We start from the raw sequence: 20,273 nt of genomic DNA on the forward strand, positions 1-20,273 counted from the left end.
GAAGCAAATGGCGCTTCTGGAACTGAGATGGATTGAAAGGATCGTCAAGAGATGCGGAATGGCTCTTGATATACCCACGATCTAAGGCTAACCACCTAAGAACGAATGTAGTGTGTTGGCTAACCACCAAACGACACACAAAGATGATTGGCTGACCACCAAATCAACAAGCCGGTTCAAACCGATGAACTAGCTAAGAACTCTCTCTCTCACACTCAGAGAAGAAACTAAATAAACAACCAAAATGAACTGATTTTATTCATCAAAGGGACTACATATTTATAGTGTTTTGTAGTCAAAGACAATAAAAGAAAATGTGGGAAAACAATGCATAGGAAATATAAATTTGACTAGATCTAGTCAAGGCACGGAAAATAGAGAAGACTAGATCTGGTCAAGGCACGGAAAATAGAGAAGACTAGATCTGGTCAAGGCACGGAAAACGGAGAAGACCAGTCAAGATGTCTAGATTCATCCGAACCAGATGGATGCACAGGGTAAAGATAAGGACGCTTGCGGGACTGTCCGGATGGTCCGCCGGATGAGAATGCATGTCCGTCTTTGGATTTTTCACCACCCAAGCTAAGTCTGGCTCGACCCAAGTCAAGTATGGCACGGTGAAAAACATGAACCTCGGTTGAAATGTTCAGAACGTCCTGAACTCCATGCTGAGCTGGTTCCATGTAATGATTCGTGGTCTGCGGCACATCAAGTGCCCCTTTCAAAGTGGCCGTCGAGCAACAATTCCCGTTCAGTCAACTGTCAATAGAAATCCAACGGTGTCACCGGTGACGAACGATTCCGATCAATGTCAGCCGGAAGCCGAATAGACTTCTTTAATCTAGAGCCGTTACGGAAATTAACTTGGTTCATGCATCTTCATTAACATTCACATTAATACCTATTCTCTACTTCTCACACGATCTCACATTCAATGAATCTCTTCATTCATTCCTTTGTGTTAATCTTCCATTATAAATACGAAGGTTTTCTTCCAAAAAAAATCATCAGTTTATTTCTCTTAATAAACAACACAAAAAGGTGATGAAAAAAAGATTTGTTAAGCTCATCGTTGTACTTGACGGATCGTGACAAAAAGTGATAAGAAACAGAAAAAATGAGATGAGAAACAGAATAAACAGAATAAACAGAGAAGAAGAGAAAAGAGGAAGACAATAGAAAAGAGGATATAACTTTTTTTAGTGAACCTTTTTCTAAAAGATCTATTTATCTTTAGCTCACAATAATTTCCAATATCTTGGTGTTGATTTTTCATTACTGTGGCTCCCTAAAAGGTTGTTGGCCCTGATCTCAAGGATACAACAGTTAGTGCAGACACTTATGAATATAGAATCATGTGTGAGTATGCATGATTGTGATTTGTGAGTATATTTCAATTACATCTTTTCCATACCGACTAGATTGTGAATTCTATTTAACTTGGCTGCTTCTGTGTCCCCAATATTAGCTGAGTTTTGATATATACATAGAATGCATTTTTTCTTATTATACTTCCAAGTTTGAGTCTGCATATATCACAATAAAATGGGGATGGTGGACAAATGAGCTGGGTGTGGAATACTAAACATGTTCTTACATGAAATTGAAGCGTTGTAGTTTTGTCCAAACACTAACTTATGCCTTATTTAGAACACTCACTTCCAAATAACACATGTACTCTCTTCTCGACAAATGACACCTGCTAACCTATTAAAAACAATCACAACGTTGACACATTTGAAAGAAAATTCGTCCAATTGCACCTCCTATTTTGGATAAAAACAAATAGAACTAATACAATATGAAAAACAATAGTTTCAAATGTATATATATATATATATATATATATATGAAAATAATGTTTCATTGGACATCAACCTAAAATAATATTTTAGCACATAATTAATAATATAATATCAAAGACATAAATTTTAAATATATTCATAAGAAAAAAATATAATCTAAGATTTTTGTATTAAAAATTCTTTTACTTATTATCAAAATTATCATAATTACAGTAGAATAAACAAAGAAAATATGTAAAACTATTATGTATTCATGAACATTTTAATATTAAGATGATCATGATCTATAACAAGAATAACAACACATACACAATAAAAGTTAATATCACCTTAAATTTTAAGTAAGCTAAACATTTTGAAATACTCTTTAACTGATATATTTATGTATTTTTGGTTACTAACACACTCGTAGCGTAGAGAGAGAGAGAGAGAGAGAGAGAGAGAGAGAGAGAGAGAGAGAGAGATTACTAACACACTCGTAGCGTAGAGAGAGAGAGAGAGAGAGAGAGAGAGAGAGAGAGAGAGAGAGAGAGAGAGAGAGAGAGAGAGAGAGAGAGAGAGAGAGAGAGAGAGAGAGAGAGAGAGAGAGAGAGAGAGAGAGAGAGAGATGAGAGAGAGAGAGAGAGAGAGAGAGAGAGAGAGAGAGAGAGAGAGAGAGAGAGAGAGAGAGAGAGATGCTAATAGTAAAAATTAGTTTTTTTGGTTAATTATAAATTAAGAAAATAATATATCTTATATACATCTATTGCAAATGTAAAACTAAAACACAAACCAAAAGTCATATAAAACATAATAATCCTGTTTACAAGTAAATTATATCCCGTCTGTAGGGCGGGCCGGTCCTAATTATATCTAAAACCACGTTTTATGCAATATATACTGTATATACCAAATAATATAATAAAATTAATATAAATATCAAATTTCAAAAGAAAACAATTAATTAATAACATTTCAAAGTCCCAACATTATTTATTTATAGAGGTTCTACTGTATATACCTAACAAATTTTAAATTTAATATGTATTGTTATACAAATTTCAAAGTACTAAATTAGATATATTTTAAATTAATATTAAAAATTTTATAACTTTGATAATTATATTGGTTGTCAGTGTATTAAAAAAAATTTGTTTCATATTTTTAATTTTGGGATTTGATTTTGGATTAAATGTCTTATAGTAATAATCAGATTAAACTTGGATTTGTGATAAAACTTATTATACTTGTGGATTGAAAAGAACTCCAGTGACATTAAAGTTATTATAAACATTCATAACTCAGTAGAACATCAACATATACCAAAAATAAACATTAAATAATATCAACAATTTAGATTTAAAAAAAACCGTGAGAAAAAAGACAATACATTGAAAAAATCTACCTTTGTATGTTCTTAAATTATACTTATATTATGTTTATTATTTGTCAATTTATTTATATTATTTGATATTTTGTCCTATTTGTTTCATGCTTCCATATTTTAAAAACATTTTAATTTAATTTTCATTTTTTGTTTATATATTATTTACTATTTTGGTTTAAATGTATTAATTTCAACATTTGTATTTTGTGATTTTGGATTAAAAACAAATTTGATTTTTCCATGTATAAATATAAATTAATTTGTATATGAATATGATTATATATTCAAAATATATATGACAAAAAAAATTTCCAAATATATAAAATATTTGGCATAAATATTTAATTTACAGTCTATGACACATATTTCAATGATGATATGAATTTAATAATAAATTTAATATCGTAATAATATGTATTTAGATCAATATTTTTAATTAGAATCAAAGAACCTGTTTCTACAATATTAACCATGTAAATAATAAATTAAACATAATATAAACCTAGTTATAATATTTATGTTGTAATAACTGAATTTGGATTAAGAGAACAAAACAGTTTCTTTTTATTATATTTACTAGGTTGTAGTCTGCGGATAATTAGATTATAAAATTTTGTTGCATTAAAATTGTATTATTTAAATACCAAAAATTTAGAAAAATATTATTTACAATTTCATAATGATTTGATTAATTTAAAATAAATTTTAAATTAACCTTAAGTATTTAAATTTATTATATTATTTTATGAAAATATAGCTAAAATATGATGTCTCGTTTTTTTGAACAAAAATTGTTGTCTCGTTTTCCTATAGTGATGCATATTTAAATAAAAAAATTCTGTTAAAAACTAAATTAAGCATTTGAGTTGCACCTAATTATATAACTAATATCTCAAAAACACTAATATGTTTTCTCAACAAAATTTGGACTATATGCCAGATGTATAAAAATGACAATATTGAAAATCAGTTAAATTTTTAGAAGAGAAAAACGGAGAAGTAATCTTTAATATCTATTGGTTCATTATCTTTCAATAATGTTTTTGGTTTTTGTTTAAAATCCGGCAACAATTTGATAACATGTTTATTCTATGTTTTCTTTATGCTCTGATCACGTACTGTCACCATTTAATTTATATTCACCTCCCCTACATCAAATGCATTTCATGGCTTCCATTTGGATCCCTCTTTTATTCACAACTAGCTATATGCCCGCGCTATGCGCATAATGTCTGTCACTAATGTTGTTATATTTTTAAATATGTGTATATTATAAATATGTAAAGAACACTAATCAGTTCTTGGACTTGATTCTCGTGTAGCAGCAAGAGCAAGACTGGTGGAAAGAAGAAGCGTAAGGAATACAATTTAGTAGTGTAACCATTGTACTAAAAAGTAGGGCACCAACCAACCCATCAACCCGAAAGAATCAAAACAGACTAAGAAACTATTCTTAGACCGTGTTTCTGAAGCAAAACAGTAGGTATTTCCCTTTAAAGATAGGCCACGTTAACCATATCCTATCATCCAGTCTCGTGGAAGGAGATCAAGAATCCTCCATGAACTGAATTCGTAGATTTTGAACGCAACAAACATAGTGGGAAAATCACTAAATCTCAAGACTGTGGGAATTACTGCTCCCGAGAGCATACATATACTTGTCCACTAAGTTCAGGCTGTAAGTGGTAATTATGTGTGCCCCCAATAAGGGTTCCAAACAACGAGCCTGGAGTGGCCTTTGGGAATACATAACAATAAACCGTCACAATGAAAGATTTCACACACATTGATTTGATCTGAACCGTCTGGGCCAATAAGTTTAGCTTCACGCTTTACACATGATACAAAGTTGTTGATGTTGGAAAGATTGAATCTTATCAAATAAACCCTATAATCCATCAACATGACCACAAGAGGGTCCTTAGCTTCTTCTGCTACTTTTGCTTGATGAGCAAGGTGCGTCTTTGCAAATACGCCACATCTGGACAACCTGTTCCACTTTTTGCAAGTAGATCGGACAGGTCTCAGAGATGTCACCGTAATTCGACAGAGCACCTCCTCAGCCATATCCCTTGGAAGATCAGACATCTTCATCTAAAAGAAAATCTATATAACTGAAACTTGTCACTATATTCTGAAAGCAAGTCTACTTCCCTTGAAGTGTTTCATCTATTTCATGTCAATCTATTTTATTAATATAGAAGTCATAATTTCATTTCATGTGTGATATTTTAAATTGGACAATTATTTAATTTTTTATCAAATATATATATATATATATATATATATAATATCTTTTAATATCTTTATTTTTATTTAAAATAAAATAAATATTTGTTTAAGAAAATTCTAACAATATCTTATAAAAAACTTTTCAGAATTATTTTAAATTTTATTTCCGAAAATTTATTAATTTTAAATGTTATCATAAAATATAATCAGAAATTTAAATTTAATTTAGTTTTTATTATAAATGATTTTTAAAAAGATTTTCTTGGAAAGAAATATCCATTTCTATTTAAATTTTAAAATAAAAATACCTTATTTATTAAACACATAAATAATGACTTATTGCATGTGTTATTTTTTAATTTAAACTATCTCTTAGAGGTGACAAATCTAAATGATTTTATTATGTAACATTACAATTGGTGTAACTGATTTTTAAAATTAATCTAATATTTTTATTAATTGTTAAATTTTAATTTACACCCCCTTTCATATATGACACATTTAACCTCTTTACATATCGTATATATAAATAGTTAGTCAACTATTATTAGCGTTGTACATATTCCATTGAGTTAAAAAAACTATTTAATTTTAATATTTAAAAACTATATCCAATTGGTGCATTAATCACTATATATAAAGTTTTACATCTCCTACTCCAACCATAAATGGACGAACATTATATATATGAAATACATTAAACATGAATACACTTTTATCGTCTATACGCATACTGATGTCATAGTATGAATGACCTATATATGTCAAAAAGATTAAAATTCATACTCTATTCTATATAAAGAGAACACACATTTATCAAACTGGTTTAATGTTACAATATATAACAATTCCAACAAATTTTAATTTTACCTCATATTTGCGCCTTCAAAATGCGCCTTTGTTTGATCCTTGACTTTGCCATTTGAGCGTTTTTTTATAATTAGCTTTTGGTTATGATATAAGGTTAATTTTTTGGATAAAAGGTTAATTTGTAGTATTTTATTAGTTTGGGTTTGGGGTTTAGAGTAAAATATAAGAATACAATTTGAAAAATTTAGATTAGTAGTTTATGTGTTAAGTTTTTGGTGTTTAAATTTGAAAAGGTTAATTTTTGTGTTTGGATTTTATGATTTGGTGTAGGGGTGGGCGTTCGGGTACCCATTCGGGTTCGGTTCGGATCTAATCGGGTTTCGGGTATTCGGGTTTAAAAATTTCAGCCCCATTCGGGTATTTCTAAATTTCGGTTCGGGTTCGGTTCGGATCTTTGCGGGTTCGGTTCGGGTTCGGATAACCCATTTAAATTATTTTTAAAATTTTAATATTCATTATATGCTTAAAAATTCTCAAAATCTGTAAAACAAAATAATATATTACATATAAATTTGTATAATATATGTCAAAATACCTAAAATTAACATATAAATTGGTTTGATTTTAATATTTGAATTCAAAATCAATAGATATTTCAAGCATTGTGGTGTTTTGAAGATATTTTAGCTATTTTAGATATTTATTTTTGACTATTTATGTATATTTTCAAGTATTTTAGACAGTTTAAAAATATATTATATATTTTGGATGTTTTTAATATATATTAAATCTAAAAATATAATATATATTTAGGTATATAAATCTATTTCGGTTACATTTGGGTATCCGAGATATTTCGGTTCGGATCGGGTTCGGTTTCGGTTCTTTAGATACCAAAATTTTGAACCCGTTCGGATATTTAATCCATTTCGGTTCTGGTTTGTTACTACTTTTTCGGACCGGGTTCGGTTCGGTTCTTCGGATCTGGGTTTTTTGCCCAGCCCTAATTTGGTGTATAAGGTTTAGGGTTATAGTGTATGGTTCGGAATATAGTGTTTGAAGTGTAGATTTAAGTTTTGGAATTAAATTTCTTAAAATGTTAAATTTTAAGTTTAAGTTTAAGATTTGTTGAATTTTGAAAATATTAGATTTAATGTTTAGATTTATGATTAAGGGGAATTTAGTTTATATATATGGTTTAGGGTTTAGAATATAGTGTTTGATTTTAGATTTAAAATTTGAGATTAAATTTTTAATATGACTAAATTTGAGTTTAGATTAACGATTTTGAGGTAAAGTATGAAAATATTAGAGTTAAAGATTTATTTTTAGAGTTTAGGGGTTAAAAACATATTTAGGGTATATAATTTCAAAAAGCCACAAAATTTTCATGTCAAAATTGTAGCTAAAAGGTATTTTATGAATTAGTCACGAAATTTTCGTAGCAAAATCGTGGCTGCCACATTTACGTTCGTAGCAAAATCGTAGCAAATTTTGCTACAAAATTGATACGATTAGCTACGTTTTGCGTTTCGTAGCAAGTTCGTAGAAAATTCATAGTTTTTTTCATTTTGCTACAAAATTTACGTAGCAAATTCATAGCTATAGACATATTTTTTACTAGTGTATCACCATTTTGCTTCCTAACGTGATCAGGACAATGTCAACTAGGTTGCTATTCTGCAGCTTTTTTTTAACATTAACAATTCTGAAGATTTGGCATGGGATTATTTATGAATTGTGGAAGGAGTGAAGCTCGTGCTTCCACTGCGGTTTGTCTCACTCGGAGCTGTCTACTTTGAGGAAGGTCTTCATTGTCATCTGAAATAAGTTCACGTTCCTAAAGAACTGTGGTAGCATTTGGTCTACGTTATTTAATCCTCTACATCTTCTGTTTTTGTTCAGTTGTGCTATCAGCCCAATCGGACCATTCCACATTTCTTCCATCTATTTTAATTTCCCCTTGCTTTGTCTTTCTCTTGTTGTTGCTCTTTTGATTTTCCTTAAAATTTAATATAAAGCCTTCGATAAAAATGTCTACCATAATTCATTTTATATAAATCCTTTCATGTTGAATCGTCAGACGTTGAGTCCGCTGACTGGAGAGTTGTGTTGTGGTTTCAAGTGGCGGAGCCAGAATGTTTTTGTACCGAAACTCAGAATTATTTTGTGAGATCAAATTTTATTTTTAATGGGACAAATATAATTTTTTTAAAACAAAAATATACATATTTTATGACCCCACTGTTCCTTAATTGCCTCCGCCCCTTCAACTTTCGGTTGCTGGAGATTAGGTTTTAGTTAGTTGTTTTTTTTACGACAAACAACTATTTTATTACTTAAACTTGAAGTGGTATGGGTAATAATCAGACCGAAATAGAAAAACCAATAACAAAGCTCTCTATGGAAACACCTTAGAATCGTAGCCAAAAAATCAGAAATTTCATTTTGCGTTGTTGGGATGTGAGAGATCTTGAAATCCAGAAAGCATATCTGAAAAGTCTTTATCACCTCCAATTATATTGCAAAAATTGGCAATTCACGAGGATCATTTATCATTGCAATTAGATCCTTATACTCCATTCAAAAGCTTTGGCATGTTGAATGTTGAAGCATGCTCTCAATGGCCATCGCATTGCTTTCACTTCTGTATGTAAAGCAGCCTTTCGCCTTCTTAATTTATGCGTCTCCAAAAGTTGAATCTTCCCCAAACCATCTATCCAAGCCCATCCACATCCACTAAACTGAGATGTAGAGATCCATGAGCCATATATCATGCAAATATTACCCTAACTTAAGACTTGTGGTTCTTTTATTGGATGTTCTTGTGGAGATGGGGGTATTGTCTCATTCGCTTTTTGCATATTGTATTAGTTACAAATGATTTTTGTCTATATCCATAAATAGTTTATCATTTCGAGACTTCCATATATACCTTATTATCCAGGGATAAGATTTCTATCTAATTTTGGTTCCTCAATGCTATTCTTTCTCAAGAAAAAGTAGCCCATATTGGCATAGATACTCGTTATTGAAAAGATATATTGGTTAGATGGAGTTGTTGATAAAGACCATGCTTGTAAAATTGGTGGACATTCGAATATGGCATGAGTAACAATTTCTTCAGGTTTTCCACATCTTAACCAATAATCATCGCATCGCAAATAACATGTTGTTTTATTTGCATCATAAAACGTTGTTTTATTTGTATAATAACACGTTGAATAATATAAAAGGTAATATACATGAAAAAAATATTTTTGTTTTATTATTATCATTATAGAATATACTATATATAATAGCAAATATGTTTGTGTTTCCCGCCGTCATCATTTTATAGAATCTTTTTTTATCTTCTGGTTGAGTTTATCACAATTTTGTAATCTATGGACAAGCTCTTTTTCGTTTATAAGATTCGACATCAAATTGTTTTAGCAAAGTATGTATCCATCTTGGATGCACCATTTTACATGGCTCTTTTTATTTCTGAACAATACACCCTTTCATATGTCTCTTTTAATTTTTGAACGACACATCCTTTCACATCTATACTATTAAAGCAGGATCCTATTGTCCTTTTTACCTTAATCTGCCTTTTTTTTACTAACATTGCATGTTTCATTAAGGGCAAACAAATAATATTAATAACACATCTATATTAGATCATTTTTTTCGGATCCAACCCACATCAGATCTCTCTTTGGCCATTTGGACCGATTAAGAAATCAGATCCAATTCTCACATTTTTTTCCTTTGAGTCATTGAGTCCAAGTTCAAATAATTTTTTTTCAACTATTCTTAATTATTATTTTTTTCTTTTCTTAATATAATTTAAGCATTCATTAAAAAAATTGAATTTTTTATTGAAAAGTATAAATCTTTATTAAAAGCATATAATTTTTAATTAAAATATTAACCACATAATAAAATTAATTTATCAGAGTTATACCAACTTAATTAATTAAAGAAATAAAGTTTAATTTTTTAAACAGAAATAGTCATTTAAAATGAAATATGATAAATAAAAATAAAAAGTTTAAGTCTTTTATACAATAAAAAACAAATATATAAAATATGATATTTGCTAAATATTGTCAATTGAAAAAAAAAATAAATAATAAATCTGCGCTTTCAAAGCGCGGATCAAAATCTAATATCTCTTTAAATCTCCGTACAATCTGACTTTTCACATGCTTCTTTTAATTTATAAAAGACCTATATATCCTTTCACATTCCTCTTTATTTTTTCTGGAAAAAAAAACACCTTTTATTTAATTGATATATTGAAGTGTTTTGTTATCCTAAATGCACACCACCATCATTGTCTATATATAATATCAAACATATTTTTGCTCTTCGTTGGCGTAATCATTTTTGTAGGACAAAAAATTAATCCAACTGTTGAGTTTACCGCAATTTATTATTGGTTTATAGTTTGTTATTAGGTTATGAAATTTTTCGCCTATATTAAGCAGCATTCCGAACCGGTTTGATTACCAATAGTTATATGAAGAGCTCCATAAACGAATATACACAATTTTTCTTTGAATATATGTGAACATAACGCAATTCTTCATAGAATATATGTGATTCTTCATTGAACATATGTGACTCCTAACATAGTGTAACTGATATATGATATATTGCAAGGAGAAGAAGTTACATTAGTTCATAACAAGAATATTTCTAAAGAGAGAGAGAGTACTGATATTTTAGAGAGAGAAAACTTTGAGGAATCAAGAAAAAAGTAAACGGGGACAAGTGGTTGATTTTCATATCTGATTTCTTCCCCGACTCTTATGTATGTTTCCTAAACGCACTAAATCACATTCATCACTAAACCATGCTAAGGTATGTGTTCGGTTTATACACTTCTGAATTTAGATATTTTACAATGGCATCAGAATGAGAGAGACAAATATGTCGTGAGAGACCTCTTAATTTCTCATGCACACCACCTTTATTTTCAAATTAGTGAGATATCTGGATTTTACCCTTCATTTTATCATCTTCATCATTCTTTAGTAGAACTATTTCTCTCTGCATTTTTTTTTAATCTCCAATCTCGCAGTTGATATGGTACAACTTTGATCTCCCTTGCATGAGACATCGAACTGGTTTGTTGCCACCTCTTGTGGAATGTTTTTTTTTTTAATTTATGTTTGGTTTGCGCCCATATTATGCAGCATACCAAACCGGTTTGATTAACTAATTGTTATATAAATAGCTCAATAAACGAACATACACACAATTCTTTGTTGAATATATGTGAACATACGCAAATATTCTTGAATATATGTGATTCTTCATTGAACATAGTATCTCTAAATTGTTTGTATATATGAGACATTGCAAGGAGAAGAAATTATATTTATTCATAACAAGAGTATAAATATTTTAGAGAGATAAAAACTTTGAGGAATCAACAAAAGGGCATTAAAAGGTGACAAGTGGTTGATTTCCATCACTTATTTTTCCCGGCTTGCATTTGTTTTCTAATCGTATTAAGTCATATTTATCGTTAAACCAAGATAATATACATGTTCAGTTAGCTCGTAAATTAAAATAATAGTTATAAAAGGATATGAATAGGGAATATAATTAAAATTGTGGTATGTAGAAAAATAAAAAAAATTCTTTTATTACTCATAATATAATATAATAATTAATTACAAAAGTAAAAATATAGAAAACATGTTTTAAAATATTTGTAGTTATATGAAAATAGTTTTATTTTGTTTTATTACTATCATAATATAATAGGTATAAAATCTGTAGTATATAGGAAACCAATTTTTTATTACTATCATTTTACAGTAGACTAATTAATTATAAGGAAATCTAAAGGAAACAAATAGAGTAAAATACAAAGTCAAATGAAAAGAATCTCAGAGAAGAAAGACCAAAGAGAAACATTGAATTTGGCGTTGTCATACTGTCTTTAAGTTCATTCTCATCCTCATCATATGTATCTCTCTCTACCTCTCTTCTTCTTCGAACACATCCTACTCTCTCCGATCAGGTCTTTACTTTCTCTCTGCAGCCTCTCATATTACTCTAGCTCTCTCTCCTATTGTCTAAAATGTTGATAGTATCTTTTATATTTGAATTTTCATCTCTTGGATCTTGATTTCTTGTTGTAGTCTTTGATTCTAAGATTGCCTTCTTAGATTCAATGCGTTTGTTGTTTGTTTCTCTACTGCAGAAACTTCATTCGAGAATGAGTCAGGAAGACAGCCAAGCTAAATCATCACATGATGGCGAGAAACACTGGATGTATTTGAAGCCTGTTCGTCTATACGACATGCTTCTATGTGACTCTCCAAGCAAAGTAATGAATTGCTTTCCTTTCTCTGGATCCATTTTGTTAACAAATTTCAACTTTTCTCTATGGTTTTGCATTAAGCTGATCTCTAATTTGTCTCATGGCGAATGTGTGATTTTTTTGCGTCTAATGTTTTCTTAATCTGTGTCTATGCAGCAACGGTTTCTTCGGAGAAACTTGAACTACAAAAATCAAGAAAAGGGCGAGACAAGGTATGAGACTTCTTGTTGTCTCCAATACTTCTATGTTTCATGGTATGCGCTTACATTTTTGTGTCTTTTTTTTTGTTAGGTCCGCATCTGCTGGGATGGTACTTTTCAACTTTAAGGACTTTGATAACAAAGTGCAGAAAACTCAAGGTCAGTTAGTTTCTGTTCTTCCTGTAATTCCATCTCACTCTCTCTTTATGTTTATCTAGTTTTATTTTATTTTTGTTATTTTAATGTATATATTGTGGTGCAGTTACGAAGAATTGCTCTTGTCCCTTTTGCAAAATGCTATGTGGTAACTTCAAGGTGGGCAACTATTTCTACCGAAGCCTAATTAATACATGCCGTTTCATTTTATGCTACTTTGCAGTCTGCGGTTGCATATGTTGTGTTCTTGTTTATCTGAGAAAACATGTTCCAGATGGAGTTTACAATCTATTGTTTCTTGTGTATGTGTGCAGGGGCTGCAACTTCATTTGAATTCATTTCATGAATTACTTGAATTTGAGTTCATGGTATGTGGTTCTTATGGAACTCTCTTGTTTTGCTATGTTTTTTTTTATATATGAAATTATAGTAAAAGTGTCTTTCCTATTGTAGACTTCTGAAGAAAACCAGACAGTTAATGTCTCTGTAAGACTTGATGCTTTCAAAACCAAGGTCATTTTCTATAAACTTGGCAATTTGAGAAAACCCTACAACTGTTTAAAATATTAGTTGATATTCCATTTTTTTTTACACCAGGACCAACGAAACATTCGAGAAAAATTTGGGGATCTCTCCTTTTGGTATCTTTCAGAAACTCTTAATTGATAGCAGCAACTGCTTCCTTTAATCTTGTCGATACCTCTTTATAAACCCAACCATAATGTTTTGCAGCTCAAAACCTTTCAAGCGTACACAAGTAGGTGGTAGAAATATCCCCAAGCGGCTTAATGTAACCATTTTACCAATGGATCCTCCTTTTTTAGCCGATGACACAGAAACTGGAACCTCCCTGCTGAACAATGGTAATAGCTCTTCTTGTCCTGGTGGTATACCTTTTTGGCTTTGCACTTGATTTCTCAGTCCATAACTGATGTACAAATGTTTAGGAAATCCTGTGGCAATGATGAATGTACCAGATATAGGTCAATCTTCTGGCTCTGGTGCTAGAGAATCTGAGGGCCCTGCTGCTAAGACAAGAAAGTTATCTGAAGGGACATCAGAGGCTAGAAGGTTTGTTTACCATTCCCTGTTGTTCCAAATTGTTCTTGCTATTATGAATAAGTGTTTATTGTACTGCCGTATTGACTGAGATTTTTTCTTCCAGAACTTCACTTCTCCAGACACGCCAGTTCTATCATTCTCGCACACTTCAGGTGAATCAATCAGTTCTATCACCGACTTCTTTTGTATGTTCTTTGAATTGCACGTTATGATATCTTTTCAAAGTATAGTTGGCCCCAGTTCACGATACTCTAGTTTGATTGTTCTTGTTCAAGTTTGTATATATGCTTCTGTTTGTATCCCCATGGACCCCATGTGGTCTATATTCTATTGTTACAAACAAAAAACTGCATGTTTGTGGGACAAAGCCAATGACTCTTGAGGAAGTAATGTCTGATCAAGACAGCGACGATGAAGTCGATGATGAAGTTGCAGACTTCGAATATCGTCATGTATTCCATGATTTCTTTCCGCACTCATTAAATAAACAAAGAAAAAGATTATGGTATACAACGTAACATGCTAATGGCTTTTGAACACTTTAAAAAATGCTGCAGATGATTGATGATTTGGAGGATGTGAGCCCGACTGAAAAAGATTTCATGCATCTTTGGAAATCATTTGTAAGATATCAAAGGTAATATACTTTTATTACTCTTGAATGCACACATACACACAATCATTCGATAGGCGCATGTTTAATGCGAGGTTCATGCTATCTAAAGAATAACTGATCTAATATATCCACATAATCTTGAATAGAATAGTCCACAAAAATATATATGTCCCAGATTCCATCTCTTAATGTTTCTGGTTTCAGGGTGATCACTGATGGCCAGGTTCCTTGGGCATGTGAAGCGTTTTCAAAGTTTCACAAGAAAGAGTTTATCGAATCCAAACCACTACACTCGTAAATTTCCTCTCGTATATATTATATATATACAGACGTACAAATAAAAAATTAAAGAAAATAACAACGTTTGTGTTTCAAAAACATTCAGATGCTGGAGAATGTTTATGATCAAACTGTTGGAGTATGGGCTTATCGACGCTGTCACCATCAATAAGTGCAATCTCATAATCGAGGATAGCGAAGATGATCATTCAGTCAACACCAACAACAATAACAGTGTAGATTATGGTAATAACAGTGTAGATTATGGTATTGACCTCAACAGAAATGATACGATGGATGTTGACCATATCGGAGTGGATCTTGGCATTGGCCTAGGGAGGAACACTGCGATGGATGTTAACAATAACAATGTGGATCGTGGCATTGACCTGAACCTTACGATGAATGTTAACCCTAGCAATGTGGATCGTGGCATTGACCTAAATAGGAACGATGTGATGGATGCTGACGAGGATGTCAATGACAGCTCATATCTCTCTCTCTCTTTATCTCTCTAAATTGTTTAGGACAATGTAGACTTTTTAATTTTCAAACTGATGGAGACATTAAACAAAATTTGTTTCTTCTTTCTTTTACTTATTTTTCTTCTTCTAGTTTTATTCATCTTTATTGTTCTATTTCTGGCAAGGTATTTTCTGACCAAACAATACTGTGAGAAAAATAACAAAGAAATTTAGTTTTTCCAGAAAACTATCAACTTGTTGATATCTAATCAATTTTTTGATAATAAAGCTATGCTATACCATCATATATGGAAATGTATTAGAAATATTAGAGATTTTTCCGGGCTACGCCCGGGTTATTTTCCATATATTTTAATTAAATTTAAATTACTTTATAATTTGTATCTGAATATAAATATATTTTTATACTTAGACTGATTACAATATATACTATAATAAAATCACATTATTGATTGCTACATTTTTATTAATTTACTAATGTCCGAAACCTTTAACAACATAACATGGTGTTAGATTTATATGAGCTACCGAACTTCTAATGTCAAACCAAAATAATCTAATGGTAATGTTCTTTACATTGGAGTATATGGATATTAAAATGGGGAAACCCACCCCATTTAAGACACATCCCATGTTGTAAAAAAAAAAAAAATTAAGACACACTCCATTCAAAAGCTATGCCGTTAGATTAATTTTAAAATAGATCTATTAGAATTTTTCATTTAGACCCTCAAATATTACATTGACTCATTTAAACTTGTTTTGACCAATTTAAAATGATATATGATCTTCTGTTTTTAATATTTATTTTTAATGTAAGACTATTTGGAAGAAAAAACACTTTTTAAAAATATTATAAAAATATTTAAAGATTGATTATGGAAAATGAGGTTTTAGTTGTTTTTTTTTCAAAAAACGCAGATTCGATTTTTTCGGCAAACCCGTAAAATTAGAATTTTCCTCTAAACCGCAAATCGGATTTTCATCTAAAACAGCAAATTAGATTTTCCCTCTAAAACCGCAAATTGTATTTCTCGATAAAATAAAAAAAAATGAAATTTACTGCCAAAATAAAAAAAAAATTGTTTTTTCCCGTCAAAACCGCAAGAGCAAAATTTTCCGCCAAAATTACAAAATTAAAATTTTCGCCAAAGCTGTGAACTTGAATCTTCCCGCCAAAATCGTAAACATAAAAATTTCAGCCCGCTAAAACAACAAATTCTTTTTCCGGCAGAACCACAAAATCAAATATTTTTGCCAAAGCCGAGAAAATCAAAATTTTCAGTCAAAACCACGAAATCAATTTTTCCACCACAAAAAGAAAACTTCCAGCCAAAACCGGAAATCAAATTTTCCTGCGAAAACCTTGAAACGGAATTTTTTCGCCAAAACCGTAAAACTGGATTTTTCGCTAAAATAGTAAAATTAAATTTTCTCGCTAAAAATGGAATCACGTTGTCGTGCAAAAACCGTAATATCTTGGATTTTTCCGATAAAACCACAAAAATGGATTTTCCGCTAAAACCACAAAATCTGATTGTTCCGTTAAAACCGAAAAAATTGGATTGTTCCGCTAAAACTGCAAAATCAGATTTTCTCACCAAAACCACAATTTTATTTTTTACGTCATATCCATGAAATCATATTTTCCCATCCAAGGAGAAAAGTTCTGTTTTTTGTCTTGCATATACTTTTCGTTCCTGTTGTCAATGTTTTTCGTTTTCTTAGCTTAGGAAAAAGTCTTAGGGGAGGGAAGAAGTTTGGAGATAATTTCATTGACATGGTTTTGCCTTTTGCTATAAAGTATAGCTTTTGGTGTGGAATATATATGTTGTTCATATTTAATTATGATGAAATTAATATAATTTTAGATGACTTGGTCAGCTTATATAAAATTATTTTTCTTTTTGATCAACATGAAAAACTAACTTTTGTATTTTTGCTCTTTTCTTGTATGTAAAGTCTTCTCTACAATCAATAATTTAAGTCACTTTTAAAGTTAATTTAAATTTTGAAATGCAATGATTTACAATATGCTGTAACAAATATTTATTTTCTACAGGTTTCATTTCTTTCATATATCACCACTTTTTAAAATGATGTAACATCACAATACTGTAATTGTTAGAGAGATAGATAATTAAATTATTTAATTTGCAAAATTATTTTCTTACTAAACTGATGGTAGTTTGTCATATGCGCGACTTGCTTACTTGAAAAAAAAAGATGTGAAGAGTACGCCAAAACAAAAATATTGTTTCAACTTGGCATAACTATCATCAAAACTAACACTATTCCATATTTCCATGTTAATATATTAATCACTTTCTTTTATTTGGCTCAACCTTCATACTTTTCATTAACCAAATAGTTTTACACACTATCACTCTTCACTAAGACATTTAACCAACTTGGCAACAGAATACAATATAGGGGCATTATTCTCAAAAGAGATCTTCCTTTGCAATTTTGTCTGCCACTCTATTCTCCTCTCTAGCTTGAAAGGCTACCTTGTGATCTCCTATCTTCAAGATCATGAGTTGAATATCTTGGATATGGGCGTTGAGAGAAGGCCATGGTTACTCTTCTTGTAAAGCTTCCACAGGACCCCTGGAATCAATTTCATAAATCACTTCACAAAACAGAACCTTACAACCTTAAATCTCTTGGAAGATCACTTTCTATTTTCTCTTGGCATATTTTATTAGAGTCCACTTTAAAACGTCTTCTTAAAAAATAAACACAAATATATTTGCCGCATCACAAATGCTTTCTTTATGTGCAACACCAATTGCTGTATCACTAAAATCTGTTGATCATTCCACACTGCAAAATAATTTATGTCCACCATCACGTGCTGTAAGAACTAAAAAAAAGGAATAAGGCGTTGGTAACATGTTCATATTCAATTCTAAAAAAAACATGTTCATGTTTAAAGATTTGTCTGCTCGCACAACACAGAAACAAATTTATATGATCAGGTAACCGGAGAAACATATTTGCATAGGATAAAAGATGGTGTTGCCGCCCAAGTCTGAGACTCCTGTTGTTTCAGGAAAACCAGAAGTAACTCTTGCATTATTACCTGAATATGGTAGCGAGTAACGTCTAGTGGTTTTCTCAGACCCTTGTTGCGAGGGGAAGAAGTGCCATGTAGCCTCAGCTTGCTGTCGCAGATTTAGTAGCTTGCTTGTAGCTTACTCCCGAACTACTATTCTGATTACTATCAATTTGTTTTAATCCTCAGGATGTTCCACCACAGTCTGATTTCATCATTTTTCTCTTCAACCTGGATTTGGCTACTCAATCTCCTCTTTTTTGGAACCTGTCAAGGTTGAACAGAATTCTCAATAACAGGATTATGTATTTTTCTCAAGCCTCGTTTCACCTTTTCTAGATCACCTTGAGGATTCTTTGCTGGTGGTGGTAGCTTTACAGATTGGCTTGTTGAGAATTCTTTGTTGACAAAATCAATCTTCTTCCTGACCAATGCAACTTCTTTCTACTCGTTATCATGCTAAGCTTCTGTATGCAATTCAACCATAGAGCTTCTTAGAGATCAAACATTACAATACTGAGAAGAATCAAATGGTTCCTCTCGTAAAAAAGAAAGAGATTTGATCCACAAAACTCATCTAAGCCCTAGGAACCAGACTAAATCCAGCTTTTCGTGATATTGATCACTTCACCCAACACAAAAGTTACGGAACAAATCACACAGAACCCAAAAGAAAAGTATATTTCTTTCTTTTCAACACATTTGCCAAGTCGTGAAATAAAAATTCAAGTACACATTAAAAAAAAAAACTAAATAAGATTTTAAAATGGGGATGATTAGTTTTCATATATACCTCACGGATCAAGGCAATGCGCTTAGTCTCTTCCTCGAGACAACCAAGCTGAGCTTAAACCCTTTGCCCAATCTCCATCTTCCTCTCTATCTCCTCGTCTTTCGCTCCAGATTCTTCATCGTGTAACTTCTGCTTTTGGAGCTTCGTTTTGATACTCAGTGAAATCCGACCAACGACCCCTTCATGTCACTGAAAGAAACGAATTGGAGCAGCAGACACATCTTTTAATTTTTATACTCTGTTAAGCGGGAGATTGTCTTCCAATAGCTTTTGGAAAATGAAAACGAAAAATGAATGACCTCAGACAAAATGGCAACGTAAGCAGTTAGAACATTGATCGATCCAAGCTGCAAAAAGAGGGGAATGTACCTTTAGATTGACACCAAAGAGTTTCAGATCAGTTGTGGCTTTATCATCTCAGATTCAAGTGAAGCCTGCAATGAAAATAAAGACAGATAAGAGAGAAATATCATGCAAAGAACCTTATGTAAATTTAAATCCAATTTGTTAATGTACAAATGTCAAGCTAAATGCAAAGTACAACACTGCTAAAGGAAAATTTTACGGAAATTTGTATGTCTCATCTACCCTGTTACAGAAAAAAAACCAAAGTTCAATAAACAGGATGCTTTATAAAAAAAGCCTCAAATAGAGTGATGCAAGACAGAGAAGAAGACCTGAAACGCCAACCATTTCTTCTCCTCAAGACTGAGGAAAGGCCGAGTACTCTACCTAAAGTCGGCTGCTTTCCTTTCTGGTTCACAATTCTCAAGCTTTTGATGATTCAATCTGTTCTTGTGCTGATCCACTCTGAAAGAAAACAAAAGTTTGAGTAAATTTTATTAACTTTTGTTCTTCTCTGTTACAGAAAAAAACCAAAGTTCAGTAAACAGGATGTTTTATAAAAAAGCCTCAAATAAAGTGCTGCAAGCAGAGAAGAAGACCTGAAACGCCAACCATTTCTTCTCCACAAGACTGAGGAAAGGCCGAGTACTCTACCTAAAGTCGGCTGCTTTCCTTTCTGGTTCACAATTCTCAAGCTTTTGATGATTCAATCTGTTCTTATGCTGATCCACTCTGAAAGAA

At 31.3% G+C, this 20,273-nt stretch overlaps 1 protein-coding gene, 1 long non-coding RNA gene and 1 pseudogene across 3 annotated transcripts; 1 reads left to right on the forward strand and 2 right to left on the reverse strand.

Moving 5' to 3' along the window:
- Positions 1-4,204: 4,204 nt before the first annotated feature.
- LOC106425396 lies at positions 4,205-5,352 on the reverse strand (annotated as a pseudogene).
- Positions 5,353-10,308: 4,956 nt separating this feature from the next.
- LOC106437445 (polycomb group protein VERNALIZATION 2-like) lies at positions 10,309-15,471 on the forward strand. Its single transcript, XM_013878338.3, has 13 exons — positions 10,309-12,544; positions 12,695-12,750; positions 12,830-12,897; positions 13,001-13,053; positions 13,209-13,262; positions 13,348-13,407; positions 13,492-13,535; positions 13,627-13,757; positions 13,842-13,965; positions 14,060-14,108; positions 14,514-14,593; positions 14,777-14,866; positions 14,958-15,471. The coding sequence occupies exons 1-13, from the start codon at positions 12,389-12,391 to the stop codon at positions 15,367-15,369; spliced, it is 1,377 nt and encodes a 458-aa protein (XP_013733792.2). The 5' UTR covers positions 10,309-12,388; the 3' UTR covers positions 15,370-15,471.
- A 2,745-nt stretch (positions 15,472-18,216) lies between these two features.
- LOC106437440 lies at positions 18,217-20,219 on the reverse strand. Of its 2 annotated transcripts, XR_002653994.2 has the most exons (6): positions 20,132-20,219; positions 19,753-19,776; positions 19,557-19,621; positions 19,188-19,376; positions 18,739-18,861; positions 18,217-18,661 (listed from the first exon to the last, which is right to left on the reverse strand). It is a non-coding gene; the product is annotated as an uncharacterized LOC106437440 (long non-coding RNA). The 2 variants fall into 2 exon arrangements; XR_001287265.3 differs by lacking the exon at positions 20,132-20,219 and having other exon boundaries at positions 19,557-19,773.
- Between the last annotated feature and the right edge of the window lie 54 nt (positions 20,220-20,273).

The sequence above is a fragment of the Brassica napus genome, chromosome A1 (genome assembly GCF_020379485.1).
Source record: "Brassica napus cultivar Da-Ae chromosome A1, Da-Ae, whole genome shotgun sequence".
NCBI classification, from domain to species: domain Eukaryota; kingdom Viridiplantae; phylum Streptophyta; class Magnoliopsida; order Brassicales; family Brassicaceae; genus Brassica; species Brassica napus.

Bases quoted from the DNA above. Each gene is read 5' to 3' on its own strand.
- LOC106437445 (XM_013878338.3), top strand. From the start codon at position 12,389: ATGCGTTTGTTGTTTGTTTCTCTACTGCAGAAACTTCATTCGAGAATG. The intron at 12,751-12,829 runs GTATGAGACTTC...TTTTTTTGTTAG, and splicing joins CAAGAAAAGGGCGAGACAAG to GTCCGCATCTGCTGGGATGG. The intron at 14,867-14,957 runs GTAAATTTCCTC...AAAAACATTCAG, and splicing joins GAATCCAAACCACTACACTC to ATGCTGGAGAATGTTTATGA.